The sequence below is a fragment of the Mixophyes fleayi genome, chromosome 5, assembly GCF_038048845.1.
Source record: "Mixophyes fleayi isolate aMixFle1 chromosome 5, aMixFle1.hap1, whole genome shotgun sequence".
Taxonomy (NCBI): Eukaryota; Metazoa; Chordata; class Amphibia; order Anura; family Limnodynastidae; genus Mixophyes; species Mixophyes fleayi.
In genome coordinates, this window is record NC_134406.1 from 17,441,085 (window position 1) to 17,469,057 (window position 27,973).

At 43.5% G+C, this 27,973-nt stretch overlaps 1 protein-coding gene across 10 annotated transcripts in view; it reads left to right on the forward strand.

Annotated features, from left to right (window-relative positions):
- The window catches only part of MTSS1 (MTSS I-BAR domain containing 1), a 131,684-nt gene extending 103,711 nt beyond the window's left edge, over positions 1-27,973 (forward strand). For 2 of the 10 annotated variants that reach the window (XM_075211730.1, XM_075211738.1), the window contains 11 exons: positions 4,528-4,619; positions 6,737-6,811; positions 10,230-10,387; positions 12,037-12,144; positions 12,749-12,846; positions 15,033-15,243; positions 16,287-16,406; positions 18,734-18,907; positions 21,419-21,577; positions 22,104-22,269; positions 23,246-27,973. In XM_075211730.1, the coding sequence (XP_075067831.1) occupies positions 4,528-4,619; positions 6,737-6,811; positions 10,230-10,387; positions 12,037-12,144; positions 12,749-12,846; positions 15,033-15,243; positions 16,287-16,406; positions 18,734-18,907; positions 21,419-21,577; positions 22,104-22,269; positions 23,246-23,925 (2,041 nt within the window). In that variant the 3' untranslated portion in view covers positions 23,926-27,973. The remainder of the gene's footprint in view (positions 1-4,527; positions 4,620-6,736; positions 6,812-10,229; positions 10,388-12,036; positions 12,145-12,748; positions 12,847-15,032; positions 15,244-16,286; positions 16,407-18,733; positions 18,908-21,418; positions 21,578-22,103; positions 22,270-23,245) is intronic. The other 8 variants (XM_075211731.1, XM_075211732.1, XM_075211736.1 and 5 more) reach the window with 8 other exon arrangements.

Below are 27,973 nucleotides of genomic sequence, written 5' to 3' on the forward strand. Positions count from 1 at the left end.
TCCACCTATTCACCTCACCTCGTCGCCTTCCTATCCACCTATTCACCTCATCTCATCGCCTTCCTATCCACCTATTCACCTCACCTCGTCGCCTTCCTATCACCTATTCACCTCATCTCATCGCCTTCCTGTCCACCTATTCACCTCACCTCGTCGCCTTCCTATCACCTATTCACCTCATCTCATCGCCTTCTTATCCACCTATTCACCTCACCTCGTCGCCTTCCTATCCACCTATTCACCTCATCTCATCGCCTTCCTGTCCACCTATTCACCTCACCTCGTCGCCTTCCTATCACCTATTCACCTCGTCTCATCGCCTCCCTGTCCACCTATTCACCTCATCTCATCGCCTTCCTGTCCACCTATTCACCTCACCTCGTCGCCTTCCTATCCACCTATTCACCTCATCTCATCGCCTCCCTGTCCACCTATTCACCTCATCTCATCGCCTTCCTATCCACCTATTCACCTCATCTCATCGCCTTCCTGTCCACCTATTCACCTCACCTCGTCGTCTTCCTATCCACCTATTCACCTCATCTCATCGCCTTCTTATCCACCTATTCACCTCACCTCGTCGCCTTCCTATCCACCTATTCACCTCATCTCGTCGCCTCCCTGTCCACCTATTCACCTCATCTCGTCGCCTCCCTGTCCACCTATTCACCTCATCTCATCGCCTCCCTGTCCACCTATTCACCTCATCTCATCGCCTTCCTATCCACCTCACCTTGTCGCCTTCCTATCCACCTATTCACCTCATCTCATCGCCTTCCTATCCACCTATTCACCTCACCTCGTCGCCTTCCTATCCACCTATTCACCTCATCTCATCACCCCCCTGTCCACCTATTCACCTCATCTCATCGCCTCCCTGTCCACCTATTCAGCTCACCTCGTTGCCTTCCTATCTACCTATTCACCTCACCTCATCGCCTCCCTGTCCACCTATTCACCTAATCACCTTCCTGTCCACCTATTCAGCTCACCTCGTTGCCTTCCTATCTACCTATTCACCTCACCTCATCGCCTACCTGTCCACCTATTCACCTCATCGCCTCCCTGTCCACCTATTCACCTCATCGCCTTCCGGTCCACCTATTCAGCTCACCTCGTTGCCTTCCTATCCACCTATTCACCTCATCTCGTCGCCTCCCTGTCCACCTATTCACCTCATCTCATCGCCTTCCTGTCCTATTCAACTCATCTCATCGCCTTCCTGTCCACCTATTCACCTCATCTCATCGCCTTCCTGTCCACCTATTCACCTCATCTCATCGCCTCCCTGTCCACCTATTCACCTCATCTCATCGCCTCCCTGTCCACCTATTCACCTCATCTCATCGCCTCCCTGTCCACCTATTCACCTCATCTCGTCGCCTCCCTGTCCACCTATTCACCTCATCGCCTTCCTGTCCACCTATTCAGCTCACCTCGTTGCCTTCCTATCCACCTATTCACCTCACCTCATCGCCTCCCTTTCCACCTATTCACCTCATCTCATCGCCTTCCTGTCCACCTATTCACCTCATCTCATCGCCTTCCTGTCCACCTATTCACCTCATCTCATCGCCTTCCTGTCCACCTATTCACCTCATCTCATCGCCTTCCTGTCCACCTATTCACCTCACCTCATCGCCTTCCTGTCCACCTATTCACCTCATCTCATCGCCTTCCTGTCCACCTATTCACCTCACCTCATCGCCTTCCTGTCCACCTATTCACCTCATCGCCTTCCTGTCCACCTATTCACCTCATCACCTTCCTGTCCACCTATTCACCTCATCGCCTTCCTGTCCACCTATTCACCTCACCTCATCGCCTTCCTGTCCACCTATTCACCTCATCGCCTTCCTGTCCACCTATTCACCTCATCGCCTTCCTGTCCACCTATTCACCTCATCTCATAGCCTTCCTGTCCACCTATTCACCTCACCTCATCGCCTTCCTGTTCACCTTCGCTCATCGCCTTCCTGTCCACCTATTCACCTCATCACCTTCCTATTCACCTCATATCATAGCCTTCCTGTCCACCTATTCACCTCACCTCATCGCCTTCCTGTTCACCTCCTCTCATTACCTTCCTGTCCACCTATTCACCTCATCTCATCGCCTTCCTGTCCACCTATTCACCTCATCTCATCGCCTTCCTGTCCACCTATTCACCTCACCTCATCGCCTTCCTGTCCACCTATTCACCTCATCTCATCGCCTTCCTGTCCACCTATTCACCTCACCTCATCGCCTTCCTGTCCACCTATTCACCTCATCGCCTTCCTGTCCACCTATTCACCTCATCACCTTCCTGTCCACCTATTCACCTCATCGCCTTCCTGTCCACCTATTCACCTCACCTCATCGCCTTCCTGTCCATCTATTCACCTCATCGCCTTCCTGTCCACCTATTCACCTCATCGCCTTCCTGTCCACCTATTCACCTCATCTCATCGCCTTCCTGTCCACCTATTCACCTCATATCATAGCCTTCCTGTCCACCTATTCACCTCACCTCATCGCCTTCCTGTTCACCTTCGCTCATCGCCTTCCTGTCCACCTATTCACCTCATCTCATTGCCTCCCTGTCCACCTATTCACCTCATCTGATTGCCTTCCTGTTCACCTCCTCTCATTACCTTCCTGTCCACCTATTCACCTCATCTCATTGCCTCCCTGTCCACCTATTCACCTCATCTCATCGCCTTCCTGTCCACCTATTCACCTCATCTCATCGCCTTCCTGTCCACCTATTCACCTCACCTCATCGCCTTCCTGTCCACCTATTCACCTCACCTCATCGCCTTCCTGTCCACCTATTCACCTCATCTCATCGCCTTCCTGTCCACCTATTCACCTCACCTCATCGCCTTCCTGTCCACCTATTCACCTCATCGCCTTCCTGTCCACCTATTCACCTCACCTCATCGCCTCCCTGTCCACCTATTCATCTCATCGCCTCCCTGTCCACCTATTCATCTCATCGCCTCCCTGTCCACCTATTCACCTCATCGCCTCCCTGTCCACCTATTCACCTCATCGCCTTCCTGTCCACCTATTCACCTCATCTCATCGCCTTCTTGTCCACCTATTCACCTCATCTCATCGCCTTCTTGTCCACCTATTCACCTCATCTCATCGCCTCCCTGTCCACCTATTCACCTCATCGCCTTCCTGTCCACCTATTCACCTTCTCTTCTCCTCACTATCAGGACCACCGACTCACCTTCTCCTCTCACTATACATGACAGCTCTATGTCGTACCAGATGTATAAATACAGACAGTGACTTGTCTGTGTTGAAGAATTAGATGGGCTATTCTGCCAGTCACTAAAGGTTAACTGCTCTTATTAAACAGAAGCTGTTTGTATGTAATGAGGACACACCTGTTTCTGTGGTTACTTAACAACTGGAAATTCTCCTTTGCAACTCTGTAAGCTGTCACGTGCAGGGTCCTCTCTACCTCTTGTCTCATGTCTGTCTACTGTCCGCCTTTCCCGTATGTCCTTGTCATGTCTTTTGCTACATTCTTTGTGAGTCCCTACAGTTTGTTTCGGTCACACTCATCCCTGCTACTTAAGCTGGGTACACACTACACAGTTTTCATCCAATAATCGGCTAAATCGGCCGACATACGACCGTTCGTTCAAAAGTCGGGTCAGTGTGTGTAGTGACACGATGGTCGAAAGTCTGCCCAAATGGACGATTGTCGCCTCATTTGATTGGTCGTACTGTTTAATATTTTGGTTCCAATCTCGTTCCCGCTGTGTAGTGTGTATAAACTTCCGACCGATCCACAACAGTGAGTACGAAATTACAGTCATTGCTCACGACAACATGGCTGTAAAAAGTCGCTAAAGGGACGTCCGCTCTTCCCTTTATCGTCCTAAACAAGGCTAGTGTGTATGCAGTCCATGGACCGAGCGATCGGACCATCGGTCGCATGTAAAATCGTTCGGCATAAAAAGTTGGTGGAAAATTCTGTAGTGTGTTCCCAACTTTACATGTATTTTTTCTCATGTATTTGACATTTTGATCACTGTATTAGTTATCTTATCTGTGTTTGTATAATTGTCCATCTGTATGGAGTCTGTGGAGCCCAATAAATAAATAAATAATAAGAACAACTTATAATAAAGTTCTTTCCTTAGTGTCTGTAGTGGTTGCAGCTACCTCACTGCATGTGTCTTTTCCCTCCAGGGCTTTTGTGTTCATGCTGGTCTTATAAACCTGGTAAATTGTGGTAAATAAAATGTATTTTAACATGTGAAACTGCCACAAAACAGTTGTGAATAACTGAGGCACGCTATATGTGCTGCATAATTACACTTGTGTGAAAGATTTTGTGAAGTCCGCTTTAGACACCTTCTGCTTTTCCATTTGCTTTAGTTGTACTTTGTTCCTTTACACTGATTATAAGCTCTTCAGACCAGAGGCTTTGCATTTGATACAAGCTGCAGTATTTAGAAATTGTTATTATAGAGTTTCTTTCTACAGACCAACAAGTTCGCTCTGTATTTTACATTTCAGCGCACTGATCGACTGTCTGATCAATCCACTGCAAGAACAGGTGGAGGAATGGAAGAAAGTCGCCAATCAACTAGACAAGGACCATGCAAAAGGTAATTACTGTAATTAATTTAAAGGGGTATTAACTTTTGGACAATCTGCAACTCAATAGAACCCCTTACTCTTTGACAAAGGGGTGTGTCCACCTGTTACCTGAATTCAGATGCCATATTGTATCTGAATCTGCTCTGCTTAATTTTTTAAGTCAGATGGCCGTGCATATGCAAGCAGGTGAAGTGGGTTGAACCAACCTTCAGCCAATCTGGATATTGGAATGTTCAGAATGCTATAACCAACCTGCAGGCAGTTGGGGCATTAGAATGTTCACAGAGCTAGATCCAACCTGCAGCTGACAAGGGAATTAAATTGTTCACTGGCTTATACCAACTCGTAGCCAATATAAGTATTAGAACATATGCCACATTCTCCTAACTGCTAATTTCCAGTGGCTTTATAGGTATTTATTGCTGACTCTAACAATCAGCAGAATTTCTCAGAAAACCATCTGTCAGAAAAAGCAAAACATAGTATTGGAACATCTGTGACTTACCGGGTGCTCTGTCTACGTGTTAATAGTAAATGGATGTCCCCATTCCAGTACAGCCATATAGGTTGTACGTGCAGATTTTTAAATAACAATGCTTTATTTTCTGACATCTTCTATATATGCGTGATGATAAAAACAAACATTTGCACTAACCATACCTATTGTGTATTAAAAATCTGATCATAGTTAAGTTGCCAATAATGTGATTTAGTAATAACGGCTTGTATCTGCAGATTATATCTGGGTACCTTTTATCTAGTAATTGTGTTCTGTAATGTAAATAAATATGCAATACATTTTCCTGCAGAACCAGTACATTACCATGCAGACTGTTTCCTGAGTTATCATCATGATCATCACCGCCCCGATCCTCCTAATCATCACCGCCCTCCTAATCATCACCTCCCCGACCCTCCTAATCACCACCGCCCTGATCTTAATCATCACCCCCCCGATCCTCCTCATCACCCCCCCGATCCTCCTCATCACCCACCCCCGATCCTCCTCATCACCCACCCCCGATCCTCCTCATCACCCACCCCCGATCCTCCTCATCACCCACCCCCGATCCTCCTCATCACCCACCCCCGATCCTCCTCATCACCCACCCCCCCGATCCTCCTCATCACACACCCCCCCCGATCCTCCTCATCACACACCCCCCCGATCCTCCTCATCACCCCCCCCCGATCCTCCTCATCACCCACCCCCCCGATCCTCCTCATCACCCACCCCCCCGATCCTCCTCATCACCCACCCCCCCCGATCCTCCTCTTCACACCCCCCTGATCCTCCTCATCACACACCCCCCTCGATCCTCCTCATCACCCACCCCCCCCCGATCCTCCTCATCACCCACCCCCCCCCCGATCCTCCTCATCACCCCCCCGATCCTCCTCATCACCCCACCCCCCTGATCCTCCTCATCACCCACCCCCCTGATCCTCCTCATCACACCACCCCCCCGATCCTCCTCTTCACACCACCCCCCCGATCCTCCTCATCACCCACCCCCCCCCCGATCCTCCTCATCACCCACCCCCCCCCGATCCTCCTCATCACCCACCCCCCCCGATCCTCCTCATCACCCACCCCCCCCGATCCTCCTCATCACCCACCCCCCCCGATCCTCCTCATCACCCACCCCCCCCCGATCCTCCTCATCACCCACCCCCCCGATCCTCCTCTTCACACCACCCCCCCCGATCCTCCTCATCACACCCCCCCGATCCTCCTCATCCCATCACCCCCCCCCAATCCTCCTCATCCCATCACCCCCCCCCCCCACGATCCTCCTCATCCCATCACCCCCCCACCCCCGATCCTCCTCATCCCATCACCCCCCCCCCCCACGATCCTCCTCATCCCATCACCCCCCCACCCCCGATCCTCCTCATCCATCACCCCCCCACCCCCGATCCTCCTCATCCCATCACCCCCCCACCCCCGATCCTCCTCATCCCATCACCCCCCCCCCCCCCAAACCTCCTCATCCCATCACCCCCCCCCCCAAACCTCCTCATCCCATCACCCCCCCCCCCAAACCTCCTCATCACCCCCTGATCCCTATCCTCCTCATTACCGCCCCCCGATCCTACTCATTGGTTTGTTTTTCTTTTTCAGAATACAAAAAAGCCCGTCAAGAAATCAAAAAGAAGTCGTCAGACACCCTTAAACTGCAGAAAAAGGCGAAGAAAGGTGATCTATTGTATATGTTGGGTGTTATTAAGAAGATGTGTTGGTTCTCTTCTGTAATGAATGCACCCATCCGTTCACAAGGAACTAGTGACATCGCTCTTTAAGACCTGGGTCCCCCAGCAACCTATATATAGAAGGCACCGCTGGCGATATTAATGTCATAGGGTGCAACCCACAGCCAGCTGCTGCATGGTAGGCAGGGGGGCATATGATCCCGAACCGGTCCCATAGTGGACAGCCTTGGGCTTGGTACTGGGCTCCCTGCAGGTTTTTTCCTTTAAAATGTTCCTAACAAGTTGCTGAGCAGAGTCTCTCCTCCTGGGTTAAAATTTGCCAATATCTGTGTCCTCCCCAGAGTGCTCGGCTCCCTCCAACCCCCATTATTGGATATTCAGCTGCTAAACATCATGCTAAAATTAACCCTTCACCTACTTTGGAGGGGTCTGTGTATATACAGTATAGATATGTGTGCGTATATATATATATATATATAATTTTATAGACTTTAAAAAATGAACATGTAAAAAAAAACAAAAACTAATTTTAGATTTGCAGCCAGAAGGAACTAATTTGTAAGTCTTTAATAAATGTCTAAATAACTCCAGGGAACAGTGTGTGAGTGAACATGAAATATGTCAGCATTACAGGACCGTTCGTTCTGTTCTGTGTGTTCCAGGTTAATGAGCACTGACAACTGTCTATTTTTTATTTTCTTTACCTGATAAAGGCAGATGAATCCTTGAAATGACACCGTGACCTGCACAGTGTATTAATATGAGAACTATTTTCTCCTGGTAGTAGAGCTGTGTGACTGCCAGATACGCTGTTCTTGATGCCTGTAATGTAGGATGATAGTGACCGTTCTCGGCCTCTCCACCTTGTAATGAACATCTGTCAGGTGACTTTTCTCAGCTTGTCTGAGTTCTCGGATGGGCAAATTTAACCAAACGTAGGACTTGTGGACTCGCTGTGGCTTATCTTGGCCACATCGGACAGGTTCGGCACTTGAGTCGAGCAACCACATCAAATGGTGGCCAATTGGCGCTGACAGTGGGCACATATGCAGATAGCGCCATATGCCACTAGATTTATGGGCAGTGCCCAATCCCTTCCGATAGATCTATATTACATATTTTCCAGGCATTATTTTGGAGGCTCTTCCTGGCCAAATCACCAATACCTGTGCCTGTTTAGCAGCTTGATTTGTCTTTTTATAAGGAGGTCAGTCTTCCTGTATCCACACAACGCCGGCGTGTAGTGACATTCTGCATTATATGTCAGCTGCAATAAATGTTGTAGCAACATGTTATCATTCGTTATATGTGTCAATGCAGCAGAGAGTGCACTGTGGCACAGCCATATTATATAGGTAATAAGAAAGCTTCAGCTTGCTGCTGGGTAAACCCTGGGGGATAGACCGTAAGGGGTTACGTCTATGTGCTTTTATGAGTCTGAGACCTTTTACAGCGAGTATTATAGTCATTATCTTCCCTTACAGTTTTATAAAGAACTTCTATAGTTTCCATGGCAACCATGGCTGGCGCGCTCTGATGGAAACCCCGCGTTCGACTCACGAATCCGCTGTCGGAACAGATCTCGTCCCTAGGCTGAGCCAATATTAGCTGTACAGAATCATACCCAATTATACCTGTGACAATAAGCGGTCTTGTTATTACAAAGCCAAAATCCGCATTATCGGTGTCCTTTCATGAACCTCTTTACCTAGCTATTTTTACTTAAGTGGACCCCATCATCCTCACCTAAACCTCTGTCTGAAATCTACTATGGCAATACTTAAAAAAGAAGCGTAGGATTAACTCTATAAACTACCAAGTTACTATCAAATTCCATTCTATTTTAGTTCGCCTGTGAAACCGCAAAACATCATCATCATCAACATTTATTTATATAGCGCCAGCAAATTGCATAGCACTATACAATTGGGAACAACGATTAATAAAACATTATTGGGTAATACAGACAGAGAGGGAAGAGAACCCTGCTTACAATCTATAGGACAATAGGAGTTTGAAACACAAGGGCATGTGCTACATCATATTGCACACTGGACCAGCTAGAATGCAAAGGTAAAAGTATTGAGTGGGCTGTGTGATCAATCACACAGCAATGTTGGTCAAAGGTTTGTTGTCTTGTGTTGGCTGTGTAGAGGATGGTAATATGGTAACCTAGGGAGATTAAGATGGTGGTAGAGAAATATTATAAGCTTGTCTGAAGAGGTGGGTTTTCAGAGAACACTTGAAGGTTTGAAGACTAGGGGAAAGTCTTACTGTGCGAGGGAGGGAATTCCACAAAGTGGGAGCAGCCCGAAAAAAGTCCTGTAACCGGGAATGGGAGGATGTTATGAGAGTGGAAGAGAGACGCAGAACGGAGGTGTCGAGTCGGGGGATATTTTGAGACCAGTGAGGAAATGTATGTTGGTGCAATTTTGTTGACGGCCTTGTATGTTAGTAGAAGAATTATATATTGGATTCGTTAAAATACAGGCAACCAATGTAGAGAGTGAAAGAGTGACTCAGCAGAGGAAGAACGGTTTGCAAGGAAAATCAATCACGCTTTAGGTGTCCTAAGGTGTGCTCAGGGAGGGCAGAATCCTCCCAGTTTATTGATGGCAGTGCCGCTGTGTCCTATGTGCTATATATACGGTTGGAGCACATTTAGATAAATAATATAATCCGGTGATCCTAGTAGCGCAGTGGACTTGCTGCGTTATGCCAAAAGTTCTCCATTATAATTCAATGGTAGCAGCTCAAATGCGCCATTAACCCAAAAGACATGTTGTCCATCCGTGCAATGTACAATAACAACACTTATCACCTGGATAGAGGCGTTTACACGGCATTGAGGACCATCTGTGTAAAAACTAGTTCAGACTTATCCATAGAAGAGGCGTTATTCAGTATGTGCCATCACATGGAAAAACAAATCAATGGCACAGTGCAATGTGGGAATGTTTATTTACTATTTCTGCAGCACTGTGTAACAGAAGTGATCATACACAAATATGGATATATGGGAGATGGCGAGGCTAAGCTTTGAGGAGTAATGGAGATAAGATTTGAGCAGTATATACAGCATTGTGTGGATCCTAAATCTGCAGCCGTGTTTAGTCCTGGGACCTCTGCTCTGGTTTCCTCTGATAATTAGGGACCTGGTATTATAATGGTTCAATATGACGTCTCCGGGGAATTCAGATCCGGTATAAAATGTAGTTATCCATTGATTGGGTCACGGATAAGCTGTTGTTTTCTGACATCACTAATGATCGATTTCGCTGTCACCTGCTCATTGTTATAAATTGTACAGACTTTAGAGTTGTGTTGTGACCTGGACAACCAGGATGGAGATAAAGTTGTGCGCTTGCATGAATAACCGTGTGACTTGGTAATGCCGTTGGCAGGGCGAGGAGACATACAGCCTCAGCTAGACAGCGCCCTGCAAGACGTCAATGACAAGTATTTACTCCTGGAAGAAACCGAGAAACAGGCGGTGAGGAAAGCCCTGATTGAGGAGCGCAGCCGATTCTGTTCCTTCATCTCCATGCTCCGGCCCGTCATCGTAAGTCTATAGCATGTTGGTCCTTCATTGGTGGGAATAGTGCAGATTGAGTAGACTTCAGTGCACTTACTACAGAGCTAATCCCCATAGAGTGGAAAAATGGTGATAGTGATCAGCCTAATGGGTAAGCCAAGTGAGCTAAATGCTTCAGCAAAAGGCTTCTCCATCTGTATTTACAAAGCCAAGCAAATTGAGGCTACCTACTGCTTCTTCTGGACTGTTTCGGTAGCCAGGTACACACGATATCTTGTCTAGAACATTGGATTATAGTATGGTGAATATAGACGAGTGTCTGTATATTGTGATTCCCCTGACAACAGATAGAGGGCGCCATTTATATGATATATGAATTAACTGACTGTCATATTTGCACTCACAGCTAAGGAAAAAATCATAAACACCTCTAACCTTATAGTGATTGGTCCTAGCTGGTTAATTGCATTGCTTATTGTGTCGTAAAGGCTTAATTGTTGGCATTTTTTCTTTCTATTATAATATTGTTTTTGTTAGTCTCAACATTACCAAATACCCACTTTTAGCACCAGAATATGAAACTTTTGCAAGAGCAACAAAGAAATCACGACTTGTGTTCTAGATATGCTTTGACAAGCATGCAATATTTGTTTTAGTTGATGTATAAGGACACTTTCCTTTCTTTGTTTAAAATAAATGTTTTCCAGTGTATGACAGCAGATCCAGCAATCCGTTACAGAAACTCAGACAAAGGGGTTGCAATCTATTCAGCAATAAGCATTTTTAAATGCATGACCATCATTATATGTCGTGGAGATTTGGGTACAGCAGAGATCTCTGGGCTGTGATCACTTAATTATTTACTACGTTCATTTTGTATAGATGCTATATGTTTCTTTTGAGATCATTATTCCTAATTTCTATTTCTATATATTCATTGCAGTCTACTGTATTGTCCACCAGTTTCATGGGGTTTTATTGTTTTACATTGAAAGGCTGTTTTGTTCCAGAAGTGACGTTTGAATCAATAATCCGCACATTGCGAGTGTTATGTTTATGTTCTTTTATATAGTGCTAATGTATTCCCCAGTTCTGTACAGTCAGGGAGACAATGAAACACATCATAAGTAATACAGTAATATGAGATTTTAAAAAGGAAAGGGTTAGGTCAGTCTAAAGGAAATATATGAAATTATAACCGTGATGGTTTTGTACAGTGAGCCATAATTTTCTACCACCACTCAAAAGTTGGTGTTAATTAAAATCATTTTACAGGATGGAACGATTTAGTTCAGTAACGCCTGATACTTGAAATTGGACCTCTGTCTGAAATCAACTGTTGAAGACTCAGAACACGTTGTTGCTGCAGTTTGATAGGTTGTGAATAACTGACTTCCTTAGTAACATCTGTAACCATGGAAATGTACTATGGACAGTACTGACTGTTTCCGCAGGTGATTTTAGGCTCAAGTCTTATTTCATGTATCGGGAATTGGTCCGGTAAGTCGTAGAACCCGGTATAGTGATTTTAATTGGACAACATAATTTTTGAATGGTTAACCCTTTAAGAGCCTATTTTAAACGTGGGTTTTATATCGCCATCACTGCTGCTACTGGTGGAGACGCACTGATATCCATTGTCTGATGTTGGGGCACAATCCTATTTTTGTTTATAGGAGGAGGAGATTTCAATGCTGGGAGAGATCACTCATTTACAGACAATATCTGAAGACCTAAAGACTCTTACCATGGACCCCCATAAACTACCTTCTGCCAGCGAACAGGTCGGTACACATAATGGTCTACGGCAATAACATACAGCAATACTGGAGAGACCAACGTAGCCTAGTGTCTGAGATAGAGAACCAGATACAGCGTAGGCTGCATGAGGCACCACTAACAGTGAGCACAAGTATAATGACAGACGAATGGTGATTGCGAGTGACCCAGGACAGGGCAATATGCGGCTCTTCCACTACAGGTCCCAGCATGCCCGCCATCAGCTGGAGAGCCACAGGTCAGCCATTTTTATTATTGGCAGATGAACACCAGAGAGAACATTTGCTGTCACTCCACAGAGCATGTCCGTCTATGTTATCAATCGATGATAAATGGATGAATCCCATTCATACTACTTGAGGGAATCCGTCCAAGTCTACTGTTTTCACCTTAGTCTTAATCAGAGCCCCTCTGCCTGATGTAACTATACAGTGCAGACACTACGTGCGTACACTATGTACGTACACTAAGTACCAGCCCTGCTGTTACATAGATATAGGCATATTATTATCTAATTCTAAGGGGTGGGGATGCAGCGTATCCAAGTCATGGTAATTCTGAATATCAGGTTGGCAGGATACGTTGTGTCATTTCTCCTTTTCTCAATAGGTGATTCATGACTTAAAAGGCTCAGACTACAACTGGTCTTACCAGACCCCACCATCTTCTCCGAGTACCACCATGTCTCGCAAGTCCAGTGTCTGCAGGTAAGCAGCCGTTGTCTGTTCCGCAGGTTGTCAAACTACAACTCCCAGAATTCTTTGAAAGGTAAAAAGTACCTAGAGATCCTGGGATATGTAGTTCAGCAACATAATTACCTGTGCCTGATGTATATAAACATCACAATAATGTGCAATCTTATTTTTCTCTGACATAAAAGGCTTAAATGCTTGTATGTCCCCCAAATTGTACTAAGTACATTAAATATACATACATGTCCATCCGTCCATCCATGTATTTATATTATCATGGAGTTTTTGATACTGGTTTCCCTATGCAATGACACGCAGCCAATCTCTGCATGCATATGTATTCAGTTGTGCAAAACACATCAGATCTGCGCCTTATCCCAGGGTAACATAAATAACTACCAGATTATATAAATACAGAGCTGAAAAGCACAGAAGGAAGCAAAGAAAGCGACGTTGCATAAGTTGTAGGAGGACATGTATAGGTCTAATAAAGTCATCTGAGGGTTCCATTTAATGCTAAATGCACTTATTGTATTTTGTTTTAAGTAGAAGGTAATTATAAATAGAGGTAAAATGTAATTTCTGTATATAACGGCATATAGACATAGGCTTTGCACCAACCAATATGGAACCCGAGACGTTACAACTATAAGTGTTTATAAAGCAATTGTTACCAATAAAATTTTGTTTTTCTCAATCTTTTGAGACATAGGAGGATACAGTGAATCTTTGATGGGTTTATGACATAAAATGTTATTTTACATAGTTAACCATGTAGTTGTTACCTCCAACAAGTGTGTAAGGAGGACTTCCTGCCTGTTACACAGACCCCGTGTATAATGGATGAATTAGTGTCTGCATTCACCTCAGACAAACTGTTTTTCCTGTATAAAACAGTTTAATTATTTATTTGCATGCCGTCTGTGGCCTGAATAGTGAATGGTTTTGGCTTCCTCAGAGGGGTTTCCTGTCTTCCCCTTGTGCTGGTCCTTCTTACTCCCCCCAGCCCCCCACAACTACTACAAGAGCATGCCCAATCCAGCAGCCTGTGTGTTTATTGTGTTGTACATGAGTGTCTGTGTGCACATAGGTATATGTCTGCCGTCAGGAAGAGATATACTGTAATGCACACACACCTAGCACATGCAGTATCCTAAATATCGTCTGTCTGGTCAAGTCCTTAATGAAGTGTAACTGTCACCTCCCACCTGTAGAGGGAGCTGTTTTGTGGACTGAAACAATATTTCTGAGAATGCAATATATCAAGTAATGTGTGCGTTCAGTAGTAATTAGTGGATTCATAAGCTGAATGTGAACAATAATAATTTTGTTTATTTTGCACATTTCTCCCAATAGTACTAAAAGCATTTTATTTTTGCAGAATAAAACAGTTTAGAAAAAAATGTGTTTGACTCTGACAAATTAAAGGGAAAAGGGCGTATTAGTGGGGATTAGACCTGTCTAAGAATTTTTTTTCTCAGATGGGACAGGTTAACAGGCATAGTGACTTAGTTGGTTTAGAACAGGTATGGCCAAGCAGTGGCTCTCCGGGCGTTGTAATGCTACAAGTACCAGCATGCCCTGCCAGCAGTCAGCTGGATATAAACTGGCAGAGCATGCTGGGGCTTGTAGTTTGACAGCACCTGGAGAGCCAAAGGTTGTCCAGGCCTGGTTTAGAAGATTTCCTAACAAAGGATATATTTGGCTGCATGTACAATTAAAATACAATGGGAAGAGACCAAGTTCTGTGTTAGGGAGGAAATCTCCTCAGTGAGAAACCTGACAGCTGTCTTTGAAAACACCCAACGTATAACTGGGCCTCTGTAATATCACTGGTTCCTACTGAACTGATTCCGCATTCTCATGAATATTGGTCCAGACTACGACAAAATGGCTGCCTCCACTGTGTGTAACGGACAGGTGTTCATAAAAGGTGACCGCGGAACCTCCCAATCTGTCAGCAGTTTAGCTAAACCCAGACTATGGATACTGCACCTCCCCGTACTATGTGCTGTTTTTGTTTTAATTGTGGTTCATGCTGCCTGTATGCTGGAGATTTGTGGAGTTATAATTTGGTGCTTGGTTTTTCCCTCCCCTTCTTCCCTCTACTTTATTTCTTTTTCAAATCCTTCACTCCCTTTTCCCCAACTTTTGCGCCCCCTCTTGTCTTTCCCTTTCCCTATCCCCTTTGTCTTACACAGCAGTTTGAACAGCGTTAACAGTAGTGACTCCAGATCAAGTGGCTCCCACTCACACTCACCCACTTCACACTATCGCTATCGCAGCTCCAATCTGCCTCAGCAGGCCCCCATGAGGCTGTCCAGCGTCTCCTCCCATGATTCCGGCTTCATTTCCCAGGATGCCTTTCAGTCAAAGTCTCCATCCCCTATGCCACCAGAAGCGGTCAACCAGGTAAGAGCTAGCCATTCGTATAACTTTTATTTCTAACATGTGAGATGTTGGGGGATGCTCAAAATGAAGTTTCTCACCTAAGCTAGCCTCTTTCCTGGTGGAGGTTCCCAGGGGCCTTTACCTCACAATCTCCATTTGATCAGAAGCTGGTTCCTCCTTTGATCAGACAGGCTCCGGCGAGTTAGAGCCACTGACTGGAAGCGACTGTGGGAGTCTGCACACACTCGAAGTGGCTGATGGAACAGGAACCACAGCTATCAAATCTGGTGCCACTTTTAGTACATACTATATTTCATTGTCACGGCACCTGATCAATTATCTGCCATTTTCAATGCGCACTGGCCATTGACGACTGTTTGAACTTGTACACAACTACTCTACCTGTCCAATGTCTGCAAGGCTTAAGAAGTTGGGGCTCTTCTGTTCTATTGGAGACTGTAGTTTGAGGGACGGGATGCTTGCTTAAGGGAGAAACTATTTTTAATGTAGTTTTGTTTTGTTTTTTTAAATGATTTTATGGTGTGAGCCACAATTACAATGTTTTTATTATTAAGGTTTGTGTGAGTTTCAAATTGAATCATTTAATCAGTGGTATTGGAGGAAATTCAGAAAACATGCACTGTCTTTGTGCTCGGAGGGGTTTGTTGACATACAAATAATACTCTTATTTTATTTCTTGAGAGTTATGTGCATACTTTGGTGGAAGTGTTTCTTTGCAAAATTCACCAGCCATATTACCTCTTAAGTCCAGCTGATTTCACTACTGGTACCCACATAATAGCTAATATTTAAAATACAATATATTTATAATATATATGCTACCATTATCGGCAAAATGATCTTTACACCACATTGTCTTCATGCGTTTTGTGCGTTTTATGTCATTGTTGCTCTGTGAACAATATGGCCGCCCTCTTGCTGCAGAGACCCCTTTACTAAACTGGTATTTCCATTGCTTCTCTCTTTCCCCTCATTTGGGCCATGTTCTCATGAACCCCCACCTCCTATCCTATCTGCCCCCTCCCCCCCTTTGCTCCATGCAGAATTCATCCAGCTCTGCCTCGTCGGAAGCCTCTGAGACCTGCCAGTCAGTCAGTGAGTGCAGTTCGCCTACTTCCGTGAGTTCTGGCTCCACCATGGGAGCGTGGGCGTCCACTGACAAGGTGAACACGCTTGGAGGGCTTGTATTTTTATCTGCTGGTTTTTGTTTTTAGTTTTTTTGGTGTTTTTTTTGACCATTGAAGATTTATAATTGTTGTTGCTTAAAACGATGTCATTAAGTCTAACTAGCAACTGTCAGTGGGCAAATCCTGTAGGAAACTGATGCAACAATTCTGCTCCATGCGATAACATCTCACAAATGTAGTGTTAGTACTTCATCAGGTTGTTGCTTGTGTTATTCTAATTGATCGGAGCCTAAATCTGCTTTGTGGTTATTATGGGCTGCAAAGATCATCCCCATTATTCCTTCCTTATTTACTTTGTGTGGTATTATTCCGTCTGGAAAAGTTGGTTTATTAAGATCCTCTTTTATCCCAAACTAACTCCTGACAGCAGCACAGATCTGCCAATGTCATTTAAATTGACCCGAGTTAAAGCGTCCTATCAGATTCGCGATTCCAAGGTGACTTGCTGCATATTTAGCCCTGTTATCACAAGTGTTAACCATATTAATTAGTTCTAAATATGCCACTTATTGAAGTGATTGAGGTACAACGTGTATTGTTCCATCTCCACCACATACTCAAGGAATCTGATTGATTGAATTATAACTTTTCCTAAACACTCGTTAATGTTACGCATACCCAGATTATTCTCTATATCCTCTGTTACAGATATGGGGTGCCCAGTACCCTAATTATAGTGTTATTAGCTCAATGTTTCCAACAAGTTTCAGAATGCTACTTATTTGTAATATCCCAATCTTTTCGTCTCTCTAGCTATTTACTAAGATCTCTAGGAGAGATGATCATCAGGTGTACAGTATTGGACTTGTTTTATATTGTTTAAGCTCTTTTCACAGATTTTACGGGGTGTTGAGCTTTTAGACCTAACAGCTTGTTGCATTTGAGATTGACTTGCACTGTATTTTGGGTATTTATATTTTAATTTGGGTATTTATAGTTAATGGTTCTGCCTTTAAATTACAATACAAGTAAATGTAGTAATATTGTGCAAGACTTAAAATAAATAAATTAAAAAAATCCCAACACTTAGTCTATAATATAGCTTTGTAAGACACATAATACTTTATCTATACGAGCAGTATCCTAAAGAAATACAACAAATTAAATTCATAAGGTTATAGTCAATAATAAAACCTGACTAATTTCCAAGTTTCTTAATTCCTAATATAGAGGAATATACTTTTGCTGTATATAGTTGTTACCTTATAGTAAGGATAACTCCTGCAAGTGTCAAGGTATAGATTTAGTTCCACAGTGGAGGCAGACATTTTTTATTGGCTGAACCACTAGTCATGCGAAAGCAGCCTATCAGTTCACTGGGAACCGGTGACATCACTGTTATCACTTTGCTCCTACCGCTTCAGTGATGTCACTAGTTTGTAGCGTTTTGATAGGCTGAATATTGCTCCGATAAAACAGCAATTTGTATTTCTGTCAATGACAGTTAAGTCCTATGCAATTGTGTATAATGATCACTATAGGGCCCCAGACAAGGGGGTTGGTCAGTCCGAAATAAATTGCTAGTTGTGTAGATTTCCTACCATTTTGCACCTGTTTTAGAAACTGTTCCTCCAGGATTCTTTTATCTGTTCAATTTGTATAGCTTGTAACTGAACACAAGAATTATACAATGAAATGGATAAACACATAGCGGTCCTTGTACGCCAGGGAACAAAAAAGCGTGTGGTGTTCTCGTGTACTGTGTGTAGAACAGCTTCTCTGTGAACATGTATGATGTGTATACAGTGTATATTGATGTTATACAGGTCTTAAAAATTGAATTGTTCTAATTTGTGGGTATGCACCTGCCCCCCCCAAAAAACAAACAAACCGTGGGGGTACACTGTTCTGTATGCAATACATCTGATCTGAGGGTGCACATTTGTCATAATTTTCCTCATGTACATCCTAAGTGTAACCTGTCCTTAAATGCAGCTTCATTTTGTGCTGGTGTTTTACCATATTATCCATTTACCATATTCATATTATCCCTGTTTATTTCTCTTTATTCTGTAAAGTGGACCCATCGCCTGCTTACAGTCGGCCATTTTGTGGGCCTAGCCAGTATTAATGACAACGCAGCCTATGAACTCGCTAGGAACTAGTCACATGACTGAAGCATGAGGTACAAAAGTCACTTGTAGCTACTGAATTCACGGGCAGAATATTGGTTTATCCCACAAGATGGCCGCTGTCATGCTGGAGGTCCACTTTAGTCACATTTCCCTCATTTGCCATTATATTGATTTCGTTTTTTCCCCTCCTGTTTTTGTTTCCTTTCCCTTCATGTTGTTTGTCTCCAGTTGTCTAATGGGTATTATCACTATAGCCTGTCCAGTGAGCTGACTGCAGCGGGTCCTTTCACCCACTTCCCGTTCCCAGGCTCCCGTTCCTGGAGCCGCTGTAGCTCAGAGAGCCGTAACTATTACACCATTGGGCCGAGCATATTGCCATCCTCTAAGATCCTCAGCTGGAAGGTTTGTGTTTCTGCGTAGCGAGCTGCAGCCTCACACCTTCATTCCTCCTCTGCGGCACCTGCCAGCGACTAACCTAACGGGGTCTTCTTGGTTTCAGACATTTCTTAAAACCTCTGTGAATTCTGTCAATCTCGATTCTGCACAACCCCCAGAGTGCACTTCATTTTGTTTCCTCTTGGTCTAAAACGTTTTTGAATTTATATTATAATTTTAATTAACACTTAATTTTTTTTCGCTTTTCAAGACAAAATCTCTGGTCAGTAATCCTCAAATCTGAGTATGTTGCCTACACTATGCCATATAATATATAAGCGACCACACACACCAAAAGTTACAGATCCCATTTCTGTCTAGTTTGGTAAATGCCAGATTGTGTAGCTTTAACAAATCCGTTTTCATGCCTTGAAATGTTATCAAAATTATTATTATTATTCTGACGGATAATGGCTGAAATATAGGATTTATAAATACTGTTTAGTTTAATCTTTGTAACACATTGATCATCTACCACACACCAGTTTGACATTGACACAGACTGTTTCTCCTGTACTTGTTTTACAAATACTCAGATCTGAAAATGTGACCAGTTGTAAGAAGCTTTATTGTGAAGTGAGCTGGGGTTGTGTAGTGAGATGTTCTCCGGCTTCTGGGTGTGTTTTCTTGCCTATTATTGTATGCTGTAACCTATTTCCTTTCTTTTAATCTAGTTTAGTGTGTATAGAGTGTTTTATATTCTACTGGTCTTCAAAGAAAGGACTTTTGATCATATCACTGTAGGACAATTCATGGTGATCTTTGTCTCTTGCTGTGGTCTATTATTGATCTTTATTTGTATAGTGCTAACATATTATGCAGCGTTGTACAGAAGGTATATTCATTAACATAGTCCATGCGCCAGTTCCCAATATAACTCCCTATCACAGACACTAGACCAATGTAGTCAGGAGACAATTAACCTACCAAAGGTCACTTACGAAGCACAAATAAGGTGAAGCTCAATGCAAAATCGGCGCACGGATGCCTAGATTTCCACCAGAGTGCACCAGCTCAGGGGGGGAGCTGGATAGAGCGTAAATTGTACAGAGTAGGTACGTTAACTTCTGCAGAGCAGTGTCAGGACAAGGTTTCCTTAAATGATTGAAATATAATTGGGGGGTGCATTTGAGGGGCGTTTATAGCTGGGTGGAGAGGCATTTGGCTATGTTCACACAACCAAAAGACTTGAGTTTTTTTACCAGCTCAAAGCTCTGTGGACTTCGGGTCTTGACTTGGACTTTTAATGGGATCCTTTGTCACCTTCATGTTGTATGTTGGCAGAGAAGCTTTTTTTTAGGCGCGCTGTGGACGATGCCATAAAAGGCTTCACTTGCGCAAAAGACTGTTATGAGACCGTCCCAATATCCCTTCCCACTTGTGATTGTCCTAAATGATGGTAAACCGAGCAATATTTCAGGAGAAAAGGGTTAATTTAATGAAAGGGGTGTTTCTAAATGGGTTTGGGGGTGAGACTTTAGTGTGAGGTTTACCCTCTCACACCTGACGCCCTTCTAGCTTGCGGAAGCCTCTCCTGAATGCGGAGAGCAGCCATATGTACCTTTGTGGTGCCATTTAGTGCGTTTCATAAGTGAGTCCAAGTAGGACGTAGAAAATCCACTCACACATCACCATGGTTTATATAAACCCAGGGCCCCAGGCCTGCAATACTGAGCACTGTGCCACCGTACTACCCAAAATACAATAAAAATCACAATAAGACTTTCCTCACCTTCTGATTACGGGTAGATAAAAGTCCGTTCTTCCTCCTCCTCTTCCTGAGATCTGCTGGCTGAAATTGGTGGAGGTGACTTAACTGGCATCCCAGGAAAGAAAATCTTACCGTAATTCTTAACATTGCTAAATAATTGAACGTTGCTTAATATCTGTATAACAGGGATACTAACAGTGATTTTATAAGATTATGCACAAATGCATGCATTTTGTAATGTTAGTTGATCTGCATAGAAGCTGTGTTGATTAATACATTTATTTACCGTCAGGGCTGGATTTAAATCACTGGAACCTGTAGACACCAAGCTTTGCTGGCTAAGCTCCGCCCTGTCCGCTAGCCCCGCCCCTTGCACACAAAAACAATTTTTACATAGCTTAGCTCAGGCCTTAACAACCTGTGGCTCTCTAGGTATTGTGAAACTACAAACCCCAGCATACAATGCCATCGAGTCTTCCCTGCACAATATTTCATCTCCCTCCTCCATTATGTGCCCCTCATGTACCCTGGATTTGCAAATTTCCCACCTCTGCTAAATGCAAATTGAGAAACCATCTCCGCCTCTGGGCTAGAGCTTACTGTGCCTTGTGATAAATCCAGCCCTGTCTGTCTCTGTCCTTTCTGGCGGTGCCTCTGGTTCGTTATGCATTTTGTCTTGTAAGTAACAGCCGAGATTTAACCCACGTTTCCTTGAAAAGACCAGGTGCTTTACATCTATGTATAGCCTGTTATAACCTTTCATTCAGGACTGGGCTAAGCCAGGTCCCTACGACCAGCCTACGGTGAACACGCTCCAGAGGCGCAAACGCGAAGCCGATCCTTCTGGAGGAGCCCAGTTTGCAACTTCAGGGCGGAATGAAGAGCTTCTATCACAGCGGATCACAAGTGTCCCCGCAGCATCTAGGGTAAAGAGTCACGTAGTGGAACCGATCTCCTTAACTCCACTTCTCTAGTCAAATTGTCCTACAGCTGCTAACACGCGTCTTCAGGATATTGTCTGTATGTGCTAGATTGATAGTTTGGCTAAGGATCTTTAAAGAACTTTTTCTATATTTTAGCCCTTCCAGCATTTTCGTGTGTCTGTATAAATAGAGGTAGACATATTTATCCTTTCATTCGGCTGTCTACATCTGGTCTTGCTGACCTGCGCCTCTCCAGGTGTTGTGAAACTACAAGTCCCAGTATACCTTGCCAGCTATCGTCCGGCTGTCTGCTGGCAGAGCATGCTGGGTCTTGTAGTTTCACAACACCTGGAGAGCCTGGTCTACAGTATGCGCTTGGGTCAGATTTCAGTTCACCTGTGACAAGAGTAGAATTTGGTGGGAAATCAGCTGATTGGTCTAGACCTGGGTACGACTGTTTCCTGTGTGGGTGTTTGACGTAACGCTGGTGTGTTGTGTTCATTGGTTCTCTCCTTTGTGTCCCTTCTAGCCGCAGGGAGAGGAAGCGGAGAACTGCGATGAGCTGGCCCTGGCGCTGAGTAGGGGACTGCAGCTGGATACACAGAGGAGCAGCAGAGACTCCTTACAGTGTTCTAGTGGTTACAGCACACAGACTACGACACCCTGCTGTTCCGAGGACACTATCCCCTCGCAAGGTACCGGCACCACCTAAAACAGGCCTGTCCAACCTGCGTCCCTCCAGATGTTGTGAAACTACAAGTCCCAGCAAGCCCTTCCAGCTATCAACAGGTTGTTTACTGGCAAAGCATGCTGGGGCTTGTAGTTTCACAACACCTGGAGGGCTGCAGGTTGGACAGGCCTGACCTAAAACAACAGAAATGCTCTTGTGCTAGTCCATGAACAAGGGTCAGGGCTCAGCCTCCTCCTCCACAGCTAATCCTGGAGCCCGTGGTATTAAGCAGAGGGTGGGGGGAGACAGAGTAAGAAAAAGGATAAATAGATCAACCTGTTGGAGAAATAAATGTCCTAGCCTGGATTTAGATATATATCTCATGTGGTTCTCTAGATGTTGGGAAGCTGAGTACAACACTTGTGATGTATAGGTAGTATAATATACTATGGAAATCATGGTGTTGGTGCACTTTAAGAATTTCTGTTAGAGAGGTTCCCTTAATTTTGGTCTTAATTTTGATCTCTCCCCTACACCCCAGTGATGGTTGGGTGAAAGAAAACATCCTCTGTTGTATCTCCGTATAGGTGGTGTACCCAGGACAGAGACCCCCCTCCATCCTACTTTAGACAAAGGATTTCCTCTTTCTATAGCTGTATCTGTTGATCAATAAATGGATTGTCCACTTTTTAATTAATTCTGCCCCCCCCCCCCCCCCACATATTGAGAGTGTCTGGCCCCCTCTAACCGGATTGGGAAGCTGTCCTTAGTGCACTATGTACAGATAGGGTGAGGCCTTCTTCTAGATAGAGGAAGCTTCTCCCATGAGTGGAGAACAAGCATGGACCTTTGGCCGAAATATAGTGCACCAGGCGTTTACACCTCACCATAGTATCACTCACTTTCCAGAGATTATCAGATTGTCTTACTGTATATTTTTATTTTTCTATCTAAAGTTGCTGCTGCTCGGAACGGAGTCCTTCAACTTTCTTGTTGTCTAGTTTCAGATTACGATTACTTCTCGGTAAGTGGAGACCAGGAGCCTGAACAACAGGATTTTGATAAATCTTCCACCATCCCCAGAAACAGCGATATCAGCCAGTCGTACAGGAGGATGTTCCAAGCCAAACGTCCCGCCTCCACTGCCGGACTGCCGGCCACCTTCGGACCTGTAATAGTCACTCCCGGTGTGGCTACCATCCGAAGGACACCATCTACCAAACCGTCGGTGAGACGTGGGACTATTGGAGGAGGCCCCATACCAATAAAGACACCGGTTATCCCCGTTAAAACCCCCACAGTGCCAGACATGCCGGGTGGACTGCCCACCAGCACTAGTGAGGAATGCTCCGAGCAAGCTCTCAACTCCCCTACCGTCACGGAAGGAACGGTGCTTACCGGTGACATGTGGAGCGGACAGGCTTCCGTAAACCCCCCGGTTCTAGGACCACATGGCATGATCGCTGAAGAACAGAGGCCCGGACGGTCAGAAAATGATGAAGAGGAAGATGAACAGGATGGATCCGACATCCCTGAATCCACAGCCCAAGTTGACCTAGAGGCAGCAGAATCTGTTCCAGCAGACGAACCTCAAGGTGGTGATATGCTAAACGCAATTCGCCGTGGAGTCAAACTTAAGAAAACCACCACAAACGATCGCTCGGCCCCTCGTCTCTCCTAGAGGAAGAGGCCGGATCGAGAGAACTGCACCCTGACACTTACTTATCTTAATCCATTCCAGTCTGTGATCAGCGGATTTCGTAGGAGCATACACAGGGTTGACAAACATACTCTTAATTAATATTACAGTAAAGCAGAATAGAAAAGCAAGGTTAATATCTGTTGGTGTTCCGATATTGTAAATAGTGATTTTACTTCTGCACATAATTAATACCTTTTATGTTTTGGGGGGTTTTTTTTCCCTTTTTTTTTTTTTTGTTTTTGTTTGTTTTATGTTCAGATGTTTTCCATAAAGTGCCAAAATCCATATTTTGATTTTATATAAGTCTTTGTAAAATTTAAAAAAACATCAGATGGGATAAAAATGAAGAAAGAACAAGCATGTTTCCCTACAGAGGGAGGACTGGGGTCTGTGGCTGCCCCCCCCCCTAACCTTTGTATAGATCAGGAATGGGCATGATGGGTAATATAGTTCAAGAACCGCTGAACGGCCCGAGGCTACTTAAACGAGGTGTAGAACACCTTAGTATCCCAGCGGCTTCACTTATCCTATACAAAAATATCCACTACATTTTTATTGTTTTATTATTTTAAATCCTTTTTTGGGGGAGGGGTGGGTTGTTGTTTTTTTTTTTTTTTTAAAAGCTGATGTTATAAGTTATTAACAACTAAGAGCAATATAAAATAAAAATAAAAAAAAAATAAAAAGTTTTAGCATGTAACTAGGGGAATTTATCGGTGGAGAATACCATTATAACACGCTGTCGCACTCGCACACACACATACCACCTGTAATCTAGACATTATCACTTGCCGCTCCATTATAACTAGGTCCCAATAAGCCATACCAGATTACAGTGTTCCTGTTTTATCGAGTGCTTTCCACCATACTTTGTATAAAACCCAAAAAAATTAAAAACCTCATCTTCTCAGTAATTTTTAAACCCAGCATGCCACATCTATGACCTATTGTATAAACTCTTACTGTCCTGGGCTTAGGTTAGGGAGTAACTTACAGACTAGAGAAACCTAGTTTTAAGGGTACCTATTACCTGCGCTCAGTGTAGGCGACCATTTTGTGAGCAGAACCAATATTCTGCCTAGCTGTTCCCTAGCAACTAGTGACATCACTCGTTCCTCATGATTTTGATAGGCTGCCTTCACCTCGTGGAGCCGGGTCACAAAATGGCCGCCTATGTTTTGTGCAGGAGACCGGTCATCTTTAAGCACCTGTCTGCATTGAAGGGGGCTTTTCTTATGTTTCCAAAGCACTCTGTTTGTGTTCTTCTGTGCGCTCACGTTATCTCACCAACTACTAACAAACTAAAGGAATAGTTATAACAGTGGTAATTATAATAACTTGTAAAAAGGCTAAGGCAATTATAATATATTTAAAAAAAAAAATTACATAATGGTAGCAGGGAGTTCTTATATGTAAAAATAAAATAAAAAAAGCTTGTTCACATTAGGTCCCAGCGGGCTGGGTTACCTTGCAAAGCCCAAACATGTCTATGTGCACACACACACACACACACACACACAATGCACACACACAGCACTGTTAATTATCGTGGAGGCAAGTGATTTTGCAAGCAGATTTTTGTTTTAATAAAAGCAGGGGCTTGTTTCTGTTTTCTGACTTGGAAGTAAACAAATTTGGCGGAGGGCATACTCTGAACAAAGGAAACGTTTTTTCAAAGTCTATTCTCTGTGAATTGTTTTCTATGTAATGTATTTTTGGACTGTTTATTGATGCGAAATAGCAATGTAGCACATGTCCTTTTCTTTAAAATAATGTATATTAATATTGAATGATTAAACTATTTTTTTTTTTTTGCTGTGATAGCCCAAGATCAGAAAGAAATGTGGGCTGAAACTACAGATCGTTTAGATGGTTTAAAGGTCAGATTAGTGACTACCCAAAATGGCTCAGTAGTCAACGTTGCTTTAATAGTCATTGAGGTGGAAGAAAGTTATACACAAGGAGAAACTATTCCTAGAAGACAAATAAACAATGATTAGCTATTCATATAGGCAGTAGCTGATCTGAGTATAATTGGAAGGTGCAAGTTCACTCCTTCGTCACAAGATGGAGCTACAACTGTTCAGAATACCCAATGGAGATGTAGTGCCAATCTATTTATTTTTATAGTAATTTTGATGGGGGAAAATGCAGATGAAAACTTTATCTCATTATAGGCTTTTAAGGGTGGAATTTCTGGTGTGTTGTCTATGCCCTTTGTCCTGTGATATTTTTTAGGGACTATCTGATTCTTTCAGGCACAAGACAATTGTGCATATTTTATTTCACCATAAATTCTTTAAGGTGTACCGTCCAAGAGCAATGGCCCCCAACTTCATTGCACATTTTTTTAAATGGTCATTCGTCTCCCTGTGCCTCTTCACCCTAAATTTGGCTTTGCTGTACTTTGTCTGGCTAGGAACTTATCCAACCTCTCATAATGTATTTGACACCTAAATCAGATTTTGCAGACACCTTAATAACCTGTGCACATAATTTGGTATATAAACTTGTGTAGCCCGTAGCAACCAATCAGATTCTAACTCTCCTCTCTAGTACAGTTTAGAAATTGAAAGCAAACTCCTGATTGGTTATACCACAATTTTGTACACTCAATACCTGTATATCGTATAAATCGTAAAAATTCACACCATTATATTCACAACTCAGTGTTATGTTGATTACATTTATATTCGGGGACCATTAAAAATGGTAACGTGTCATATGTTGTGCACAGAAACCACTTTAAAATAATCCCCCCACCCACATAATGCTTATAAAATACAGCATGGTCATATAAATACATATTTTTTCTAGAGCAATATCATTTGTTTATACTATTAAAATATAGGAATATATTTTATTGATATGAATAAGCTGAAGGGGGATCACAATTTCCAGATAAGAGGATATACAGAGCGAGTTATCTAGCCGTGACCGCCTGGATAAATTGGTTTATCGATGCCAAAATACAATACTGTAAAGGTGCTAGACTCTGAGAGAACAACTCTGCAAATTTCTTGTTGGCTGTTGTTAATGATGTAAAGTAATGTGTGAAGTTGTCTTGTTTCTATAGAAGAACGTCCGTGATTCCTTCCACAATGTTATGTTGCAGTTTGACATTATTAAAAGGGCATGGTATAAAAGTCAATTATTCAAGTTTTTTTTTGTTTGTGTCAGAGCTCTGCTTTCAATCCGGTAAGTTCAGCTAAACTTGACCGATTGGGAGTGACCATAAGGCAGAGTACTGGACAAGCTGAGTATTTTGTATAAGAAACGTTTTATTGACGATATCCATCGGTCAAGCCCAAAGTAGACATATCCTTAAAGTGAACCCATCCCTTGCCCGCAGTGGAGGTGGCCATTTTTTTGGGATCGAATGCATACCCAGCCTATGAAGTCACTACCAGCTCAGAACTTTATACACTGCATTTACTTGAATATTTACCTCATAAGGTTGGGGGTTCCATAGAGATGAACCTTGTATATCTAATTGCGTTAATCTAGAGGCAAAACAAAAACCCCATTTGCTAATTTAGCCACACAGGAGAGGAAAACAAATTCCTCAACCCACAACTGATCTATTCCAAAATGGCTGCCCCCACTGCGTGTAGGTGAGAGACACACTTTATACAACACCTTTAACAGTTATCCGTTACCTAAATAAATAAGGAGATCATTTAAACCACATGGTTGTATCCTTCCTTATATAAAGTATCGTATCAGAAGGCAGCCAACGTTCACTGTAGAATTTACGCCCTCTTAATCATAGAACTGTTCCGTTTTATGTTCTTTTTGCATATTGTATAGCAGTGTCGCAGCGGAAGAAATAAGTAATTAAAAATAAGTGATTCTTCTGCTAAGTTATTGTGTTTAGTTGCTAGTTTGTACCGAGAGTTGACCTCTCCCAGTGCAGGTTGTTTTAAATTGTTTAAATGACTTTTTTGCTGTATCCGTGCCTCCCTCTACATTGTAATGATTGCTTCAGCCTACATAAAAAAAGAATAAAGAAAACTGGATAAAGGCA